General features: G+C 47.9%; 1 protein-coding gene across 1 annotated transcript in view; it reads left to right on the top strand.

Annotated features, from left to right (window-relative positions):
* The first annotated feature begins 9,604 nt into the window (after positions 1–9,604).
* The window catches only part of LOC108797531 (non-structural maintenance of chromosomes element 3 homolog), a 16,084-nt gene continuing 14,919 nt past the window's right edge, over positions 9,605–10,769 (top strand). Inside the window, exon 1 of the mRNA XM_018569142.1 lies at positions 9,605–9,706. Within this exon, the coding sequence (XP_018424644.1) occupies positions 9,614–9,706 (93 nt within the window). The 5' untranslated portion in view covers positions 9,605–9,613. The remainder of the gene's footprint in view (positions 9,707–10,769) is intronic.

Raw genomic sequence — 10,769 nt, 5'->3', positions numbered from 1 at the left:
ACATACACATACATAATGTATATATTCATATTTATACTCTTGAGCAAAACCTGGCGTGTAACAAACTGCTGTGTTGCCATGCATATAATTATTATGGAAAATATATATACTAAAAGGAGGATTACATCTAATTTTATGTAATTGGCTAAGGCCGCCCTCCCAGGAGTGGGAAAGGCTTTTAAATGAGGTCATTCAGAGCGATAATATGAATTTGGGATTTCACAGCTCCACACCCATTCCTGAGTTTCCGGGAGTATTTTCGTTATAATTGCTGACAATTTTTATGCCAAACTGCTAACTTTGCTTGGCAACCTGGAACTTGACTCTCGAAATGTGATATAAGGGTGACATAAGATTTGTCTATCGTGCATGCAAGGTCCTTACACCGGCGGCTTTATGAATGCCACAGATGCTGCAGAGTATGGAGGGATACTGCAGTTGTTTCAATGCTATACAAGGCTCCCCCAGTCTTCAATGTTCATCCCATGTTCTCCAGCTCCCATTACAATGCTGTTGCTATAACAGGAGAGGATATGCTGGGACTTTACAACTTCTTTAAGCTCTATGAATGCGGCGCTGTAAAGACTTTAGGGTAGAGACCTTTAATTTGAATAGTCCACTACTATCATGGCGGTTGGTGGGTATTTTGGCGGGTCGAAGTGCATGGAACAAGCAATTACCTTCTACAAAGGAGACCTAATAGGGGAGAGCCAGAGGGCTCTCTGCAGGGATAGATTGAGAAGTGAGTGAGCGACGGTATGTGTTCCCTCACTTCCTGATCTACTGAGCCGACCTGCGACAGTTTCATTATCACACGTCGGCTCGAACTATGAGGCTGAGAGGAAATCACTCCCCTCATAGTTCTCCTTTAACCTTACACGCAACAATTATACTGCAACATATGCTCCCTATTATGTACAGATAAAACACGATGCTCATCAATGTCCAACATACCTGTCCTATGAATTAATACCGGCATATGTGTTACCGACAACTGATGAACTCAGAAGTCTAACTTGCTCAATGTGTGTGTGTTGTTTCACATTTAGGGACATGAAAAGGCGGAAAGATTATAGGAACAGAAATATGTATTAAAGACTCCCAAGTGGTCTTCTCTTTTACACAAACATGCTCAACACCACATGTTGTTCTCCAACTGAAATAGCGAGACCCCGCAGATGGTCCACATAAAAAAAAAAAAAGAAACTGCTGCCCACGCTTTGTTTGTTTCAACTCTTGCTTCATCTCCTTTAAAAACCTATAATCACGCAACCCCACCAGATGTGTTGGCTGTATCTTGCAACAGGCCGAAGGTGAGAAACATTCCTTTCATAAAGGGGAGAACTCGGCTGAGGATAGGAAAGTCAAATTCATATAGTACACTTAGAATACGTAGTAATGACTGCTGGCCAGAACTTCCTTCAGCTGAATATTGTGCGCACCATATTTAAAGGGCAACTACAACGTGCAGTCAATCAACAATGGATTAAGCTTCAGCACTAGATGATTGGCCTGGTAGTTTTCATGTTGGAGGTCTTGGTGCTAAAAATGAAGGACTTCACTAAGCCCCCCTTACACTAAACCTCCCTGTAACCTTACACTACCATCAACCCTCACACTAACCCTCCCTGTACCCTCACATTACCATCAACCTTCACACTAACCCTCCCTGTACCCTTACATTACCATCAACCTTCACACTAACCCTCCCTGTACCCTTACATTACCATCAACCCTCACACTAACCCTCCCTGTACCCTTATACTACCATCAACCCTCACCCTAACCCTCCCTGTACCCTTATACTACCATCAACTCTCACACTAACCCTCCCTGTACCCTTACACTACCATCAACCCTCACACTAACCCTCCCTGTACCCTTACACTACCATCAACTCTCACACTAACCCTCCCTGTACCCTTACACTACCATCAACCCTCACCCTAACCCTCCCTGTACCCTTACACTACCATCAACCCTCACACTAACCCTCCCTGTACCCTTACACTACCATCAACCCTCACACTAACCCTCCCTGTACCCTTACACTACCATCAACCCTCACACTAACCCTCCCTGTACCCTTACACTACCATCAACCCTCACACTAACCCTCCCTGTACCCTTACACTACCATCAACCCTCACACTAACCCTCCCTGTACCCTTACACTACCATCAACCCTCACACTAACCCTCCCTGTACCCTTACACTACCATCAACCCTCACACTAACCCTCCCTGTACCCTTACACTACCATCAACCCTCACACTAACCCTCCCTGTACCCTTACACTACCATCAACCCTCACACTAACCCTCCCTGTACCCTTACACTACCATCAACCCTCACACTAACCCTCCCTGTACCCTTACACTACCATCAACCCTCACACTAACCCTCCCTGTACCCTTACACTACCATCAACCCTCACACTAACCCTCCCTGTACCCTTACACTACCATCAACCCTCACACTAACCCTCCCTGTACCCTTACACTACCATCAACCCTCACACTAACCCTCCCTGTACCCTTACACTACCATCAACCCTCACACTAACCCTCCCTGTACCCTTACACTACCATCAACCCTCACACTAACCCTCCCTGTACCCTTACACTACCATCAACCTTCACACTAACCCTCCCTGTACCCTTACACTACCATCAACTCTCACCCTAACCCTCCCTGTACCCTTACACTACCATCAACCCTCACACTAACCTCCCTGTAACCTTACATTACCATCAACCCTCACACTAACCCTCCCTGTACCCTTACACTACCATCAACCCTCACACTAACCCTCCCTGTCCCCTTACACTACCATCAACCCTCGCCCTAACCCTCCCTGTAACCTTACATTACCATCAACCCTCACACTAACCCTCCCTGTCCCCTTACACTACCATCAACCCTCGCCCTAACCCTCCCTGTAACCTTACATTACCATCAACCCTCACACTAACCCTCCCTGTCCCCTTACACTACCATCAACCCTCGCCCTAACCCTCCCTGTAACCTTACATTACCATCAACCCTCACACTAACCCTCCCTGTCCCCTTACACTACCATCAACCCTCGCCCTAACCCTCCCTGTAACCTTACATTACCATCAACCCTCACACTAACCCTCCCTGTCCCCTTACACTACCATCAACCCTCGCCCTAACCCTCCCTGTAACCTTACATTACCATCAACCCTCACACTAACCCTCCCTGTCCCCTTACACTACCATCAACCCTCGCCCTAACCCTCCCTGTAACCTTACATTACCATCAACCCTCACACTAACCCTCCCTGTCCCCTTACACTACCATCAACCCTCGCCCTAACCCTCCCTGTAACCTTACATTACCATCAACCCTCACACTAACCCTCCCTGTCCCCTTACACTACCATCAACCCTCGCCCTAACCCTCCCTGTAACCTTACATTACCATCAACCCTCACACTAACCCTCCCTGTCCCCTTACACTACCATCAACCCTCGCCCTAACCCTCCCTGTAACCTTACATTACCATCAACCCTCACACTAACCCTCCCTGTCCCCTTACACTACCATCAACCCTCGCCCTAACCCTCCCTGTAACCTTACATTACCATCAACCCTCACACTAACCCTCCCTGTCCCCTTACACTACCATCAACCCTCGCCCTAACCCTCCCTGTAACCTTACATTACCATCAACCCTCACACTAACCCTCCCTGTCCCCTTACACTACCATCAACCCTCGCCCTAACCCTCCCTGTAACCTTACATTACCATCAACCCTCACACTAACCCTCCCTGTCCCCTTACACTACCATCAACCCTCGCCCTAACCCTCCCTGTAACCTTACATTACCATCAACCCTCACACTAACCCTCCCTGTCCCCTTACACTACCATCAACCCTCACACTACCCCTCCCTGTACCCTTACACTACCATCAACCCTCACACTAACCTTACACTACCATCAAACCTCACACTAACCCTCCCTGTACCTTACATTACCACCAACCCTCACCGTACCCTTACATTACCACCAACCCTCACACTAACCCTCCCTGTGGTCAGGTACATTGACCACAGGTATGTTATGTGTGTGTGTGGGGGGGGAGGGGAATTACTTCTTTTTTTTCACTTATTTATTTTTTAAAACTTTACTGTCAGGGGTCTTTGAGGAAACTTCTGTGGTCTAAAAAAAAGATCCCTGATAGCTCCCTTTTGAGACAGAGATTGAGGACACATAGCCTCCTTCTCTGCAGCCTCAGCACAGAACAGGAAGCTCTCAGCATACAGGCTTCCTGTTCATTCGTAGGCATTATATGTTTACTATGTTCCCAGTGATGACTGAACAGGAAGTGACGTATAGCACTTTCTGTTCATTCATAACTAGGGATACAGTAAACATACTACCGGTACTATCTCCTCAGTTATGAACAAACACTGATCAGTACTGATCACTCCAGTCAGTGTTTGCTCAGTACATGGAAAGGCAAATATGTCACATTTGCCTATACCCTGCTGGACGTCCTGAAGCTCCGCCCCCGCCCGCCCGTAAATGGTGATCTCTTTTGCAGCGTTAGCATGTCTCCTCTAATCCCCGTTGTCTCTGCCAATACATGTCTCCTCAGATCCACGCTGCTCTGCACCAGAGCAGCGTGGATCGAACGAGACGTGCTGTGGAACACATTGCCGGGGCCCAATGGTGAGGATCGCTCTCCATCCTGATTGCTATGCCTTGGTTTCCATGGTAGCGCTCATAACCACTTCCGTATTTAGGTGAAACGTCACGGACAGCGGAACTACTCCCGCAGCCAATCATTGCTTTCCCTTTCACGCTCGTCGCCAATCAGAGCCCTCTTTTTTCCCGCGCCAATCCCTCACGACGCTGACTGGGCCGTCTTATAAGAGGCGGGCGGTGATTGGATGTTTTTTTTTGTTCCTGCGCGGCCCGTGATCGGTGTAGAAGGTGAACAGTGAGTGGAAGCTGGGAGAGCGCCGGGCGGCTGTGGCGGAACGTAGCCGGTGTGCGGGGCTGCTTCTGTCCATGTTATTAGAGCTAAACCTGCCATTTCCGGTACTGTACAGGACCATACAGAGCGTCTTCCTGCTTATTAGCCCATTGCAGTCCAGGCCGTCTTTTTAGTATTCGGCTCTGAGGTACTGACTTATTCAGTCACGTGACCCCGTACTGAAATTGATTAATATAATTTTTTTGGGGACAGAGCTTTCTTTTTATGTTATTTAATGCCCACTGTTTTGTTTTTTTCCACTATATAAAGATTTTTTTTTTTGGGAAAAAACAAATGTTTTTTTTGTCCTACGCTATGTTAAAACATTTATTGGCCAATTTTTTAGTAAAATATAAGAGATCGGGTCATGTCGGGTAAATAGAAACCAAACATGTCACCTAGGGAACCCCGAAGAAGCTGATGAATCGGAGATCTGCTTCTCTGGTTACAGCAGGCGGAGCAATGCCACTGAAAGCGGAAGTGATGTAATACTCGTCCCTTCCACATTCAGTGATTGGAGGGGAGATCAGACACTGGACGTGTGTTGACCTAAGGGCCTGTTCACACCAGATGCGGTATGCTCCGGCCCGATTCTGGCCAGAACGCACTGCCTCGCATTGCTGCCGGCTCACTTTTTTTTTTTGTGGGGCGGGAGCGGCTGCACGGGATCACAAGGCACTATAGCCTGCGGTCCGGTGCGATCAGAATGCTGCAAGCACTGTTTTGATCACACCGCAGGCTATAATGTGCCGTGCGGCCGGAGGGCGTGGCTACGGTGCCATTCACAACTAAGTGAGCCGGCCGCAATGCCAGAATCGGGCCGGAACGCACTGCATCTGGTATGAACGAGCCCTAAGGGCAGAGACCATACGGGGGAGCCTGGGCTTAAAAAGCCGTGTATATATACACGGCAGCCGTCTGGCCGTTTAATTGCCACACCCGGAAGGCAAGTGGTTTTGATGTTTGACAATTAACCTCTTATGGTGTCTGAATCGTTTCTTCTTTTATTTTCAGCGTCCTGAGTTTGTGTGCCGCTCCTTCTAAAAGCGCTCGTGATCTCCTCGTCTATCTCCGCCCCCCGACCGCGTATGCTAAACTTCCACTCGCCTGAAGAATAGTGAATACTGGAGGTGAGTGCGTCCTTTAAATCATTTCACCCTGCTACTTAGTAATGAGGGACTCTTAGAGCCCATTCACACTGGGGCTGGTCAGCGCGATCCGAACCACATTACCCCCCGCCAGACCTGCTCTCTGCACTATTTTTGCCGTGCCGATCAGTGCGGTCTCCATACAGCTTTCCATGGAACTATGCTGATCAGCCCGGTTATGGGAGTTTTAAAATTACGTTTCAACGCTGAAACGCAATTAAAAACTCTCAAAACCTCCCTTTTGAAATGATCCGCAACCGCCCTGCTGTGACTGGGCTCTTAAAGGAGAACTATGAGGTGAGTGTGATTTTTACTCATCCTCATAGTTCGAGCCGACGTGTGACAATGAAACTGTCACACGTTGGCTCAATAGATAGTCACTCGCTCACTTCTCGATCATGTCCCTGCAGTGAGCACGGCTCCCTGCAGGGATCTCCCCCTCCCTGCTCCGATCCTCCAGCGCTGACTGGCGGAACGGACGGGGGAGGGGGCGGGCACAGCTGGCTCTGCCTCTAGATAGGAGGATCTATTGAGCCTGGGGTGACGGGAGGACGCTAGTTTGTGTCCTCCCGTTACCCTGAGGAGAACTATGGGGAAAAGCCCTGACATCCTAGTTCTCAACTCCTGAGTTCAGTGTCACTTTAAAAGCTCCATATTCCCTTGGGGTCTGGACTAACCACTTTCTCGCTATGCTTGATCTCCAAAGTCAATGGACCCATCACACTCCTGGTCCAAAGTATAATAGTGAGTTCTGCGGTAGTCGACGGATAGCGCCGTCCTAATTCACGAGATATAGTTGAGTCACCGGCACTCCAGAAATAAACTGATGTCTTTTTATTGATGTGACATTTCTTCCCCTTTCTCATGCACTTGTGTGATATGCCGCATTTACGGCAATAAAGACTCATTATCTGTTTATTCCTGGAGTGCCGGTGTTCTGTCGAAAGCTCCAACTCATCAAAATCTCTAACTACCTCACTTCCGATGCTCAAAGACCGGAGCTCAACACAGTTGCGGTGCGCATGCGCGCAGAGCGTTTTCGGAATACTCGTCTAGTTTGCCGCCTGCTGAATATTGTTAGAATGCAGCCGTACAGAAGCTCCGCCAGTCTTTGTGTTTTGCAGTCTAACGCCGTCTGGTCATTCTCCAACTTGCAAGTACCCGGCGGTGAGGTACCGTAGTTGGAGATTTGGACGAGCTGGAGCTCTCGATGGAACACCGGTGTCTCGGCTATAGCTCCTGCTATAGCTCCAGCCACATTCCTTTCAATCATAGTAGACCTTTCTCTGCTGCGATACAATGTCTGTAAATGTACAGTATCTCTTTATGATGCTAAGGAAAATAACAATGTTGCCAATGTCCCATAGACTGGGTAAGTAAACCACATTGAAAACACAAGACTCTTCACAGGCTCATCCCCGCCAGAGCTATTAAAGGACGCTTTCACGCGGGCTGATCAGGAGCGGATCCCCTTCTGATCGTAGTATTATGGATCGCATGTCACCGATGTCACATCCATGTCCGTCCAGTTTTTTTTTCCCTTTTCATCGTGTGATGGAGGAAAGAACTAAAACTACCTGACCCCATCCGCTCTATGGGGAGTCTGATGTAAATGGACATGTGTCCGATTATATCAGATCACCTCCGATCCGGCACATTCGGGTCAGAATACAATGAAAACAGCAGGGGATTCCTCCCATCTATGCTCACAAGCGCTGGAGTAACCTGTGTATACCCAGCTTTCATCTTCGTGGTATTCGGTGGGCAGTGTCTGTGTCTGTGTCTGTGTCTGTGTCTGTGTCTGTGTCTGTGTCTGTGTCTGTGTCTGTGTCTGTGTCTGTGTCTGTGTCTGTGTCTGTGTCTGTGTGTGTGTCTGTGTCTGTGTCTGTGTCTGTGTCTGTGTCTGTGTCTGTGTCTGTGTCTGTGTCTGTGTCTGTGTCTGTGTCTGTGTCTGTGTCTGTGTCTGTGTCTGTGTCTGTGTCTGTGTCTGTGTCTTTTATTAAAGTTCTAATACAGAACTAACCCGCCTTTTATTTCAGGTTGTACAGACATGACACAACGGAGGAAAGGTCGTTCCAGTGTCTTCCGGAACACCTTCACTCAGGTACCCTGTGTGTGGTTCATCGTGGTGTAATGCTGTTTGGTGTGCTCAGAGCAGCCTCTGGTGAGATCTTCCTTGGCTGTTTATACCGCACCGCAAAGTAATGCAATGCTGCTCTGCTGAGATACAAGAAGCTTCCAAGTGTGGAGTTCTTGGGACGGCACGCAGTACACTTTCTGACTTCTAGACTGGCGCCAATGTAATCTGGGGCTTTTTTGTTGTTGATGTCCATAGGCTTCCATAGGTTAACTTATTGAGTGTTTTGTGCATCCACAGGGGAGAAGCCATAAAGGGAATGTTTATTATCATCATTATTATCATCATTATTATCATCATTATTATTATCATTATTATTATTATTATTATTCAGGATTTATGGAGCGCCAATAGTTTGCGCAGTGCTTTACAATACAAGGAAGACATTACAGTTACATTATGAATCAAGACAAGATGATAAGGAGGGCCCTGCCCCTGAGGGCTTACAATCTAAAAACGGCGCAGTTATTTAGCTCTCAAGTGGACATCGTAGTTGGGAGGAATTCAATCTGCGATATTTTCACAATGGGGGATCTTTACAGTTATTTAAAGAGGAAGTCCAGGAATTAAGAAAGTTGACCCTTGAAGTGGTGCCACCCCCTCGCTGTAAGGGTTACCTGCTCATCTTTCTCTAGAGGCTTAAATAAACCGAATATACTCACCCGATTTCTCGTTCCTGCCTGGCTGCTAGACCGCTCCCTTCAGCCTTTTCTTCCCCAGGCTCTGGTGGTCTAAACCTCACTGACGTACTCAACGTCTATTGCAGTCCATTCACTTGTATTTGACGTAAGGACACTGAGGGACATGCCACAGCCGGAAAGGCTTAAGGTGCCCATACACTGCACGATTCTCGGCGAGTTAGTGGCCTGCTGGTTCGACAACGGCCGAACGGGCCGGTGTGCGCACGCGCGCACTGCTCGTTTGCAGTCATCGTAAGCCCACCCCTCATTACAGTCATCGTAATGCGATGATCGAGAGTACGATCTGCCTGTCCAAGATGGGCAGATCGTACGTTTTTTAAAGTACTTTACAACCATCGCAAGACTAAAGTCTTGCGGTAGTTGTAAAGTGTATGGCCACCTTTAGCCACAGCCGCAGGACTTAGGATCAGGTGAGTATAATTTCTATATTCTGCCCCCTAGAGAAAAACCAGCAGTCAAGGAGAGGACAGTTGTTCACATGCCGGGTAGATAGATTCTGGTATATTGGGTTGGCTGTGTACTCTTCCAGAAGCCTGCGCCTTGTGTTCTTTCCTTGAAGAGCCGATCATCTGGGCTGACCTGATTTTTCTTCTGGTTTTATACAGGCTGAAGATATGGATGTGGAGGAGGAGCTCATTCAGACCCAAACAGCATCACAGGTGCAGAGGGGTCTGGAGAAACATTCACCGGACCAAGTAAATCTCAAGGTACCAATGGTCTACCCGTTTTCTCCTAAACTACATTTCAGAACCGTACTGTGTGCACCTAAAGCTGACTTTCTTAAGAATATCACTTCAATGCCACATTATGCTTTTCACAGAGGACTCTTTATTGGTGTATTCCATTTCATTGCAGGAATGCCGTGATGGTGTCCTTATTAGAAAGCTGATTCAGCCAGGCTGGATTCACACAGTTGCATTGTGTTAATGCGTAGCAATGAACATTCTGTGCATTGGTGTGCAGCTCTGCTGTGTTTTTAAAAAAATCAAAAATGAGCTTTATTGCATAAAGAAAAACAGGGTACAATGGTACATAGAGGCATAGCCCCAGGAGCAGCTCTGCTGTGTTAAGACTTCTCTTGGGTGCAGAGGATGCCAATTGTTCTGAATGGCACACCTGCGTTACAGTGCCCCACAACGCACTACCGTGGTGGATTGTATTGCTAACACTAGTGTAACCATCTTTTCCCCAATCATCTTCCAGGACAGCAACCTGAGAGATGATTGGTTCCTCCCTCAGGAGACACAATTAGAACAGTTTAAAAATCTCTCCCACCCCCCTCGTCCCTCAGTTTAGATTGTTTCCTACCATCCAGGACGTCACAACATTTATGGTGTTCTTTCCTAACCGGATGGTCGTTGGGTCAGCGGTCCCCCTCTGATGCAGCTGTGCTGGGTTATGGTTGCCTGAAGCCTTGCTGTCTCAGGCATCCCTGAAACGCTTCCAGGACCTTGGGCCCCCTCCTATTACAGGGGGTCGACTCCAAAGGACCCCAGGCATTATTGCCCTGTCCTCCAACTCCACTTATGGGGACGTGCTGGTGGCCAGCGGAGGTACGTTGGCAAGTACGTTTACATTAAGGGGCTGCCTGAACACAACCTGACCATAATGCTAAAAATGTCCCATTTGTTCAAACTATTTCTTTCTTGTCCATTAAGGGACATAGGGAAACTTTAACTATTGGGTTATACTGTTGCCTGGAGGAGGAATGGACACTGGCAAACAAAACTATAGGCCAGTCTAGGGTAACCACTTCCTACCAGAATGCTT

Source organism: Nanorana parkeri, unplaced genomic scaffold (genome assembly GCF_000935625.1).
Source record: "Nanorana parkeri isolate BGI_ZX_2015 unplaced genomic scaffold, ASM93562v1 scaffold1291, whole genome shotgun sequence".
Classification (NCBI taxonomy): domain Eukaryota; kingdom Metazoa; phylum Chordata; class Amphibia; order Anura; family Dicroglossidae; genus Nanorana; species Nanorana parkeri.
Note: the sequence above shows the minus strand (reverse complement) of the source record. Positions and strands in the feature narration are given on the sequence as shown.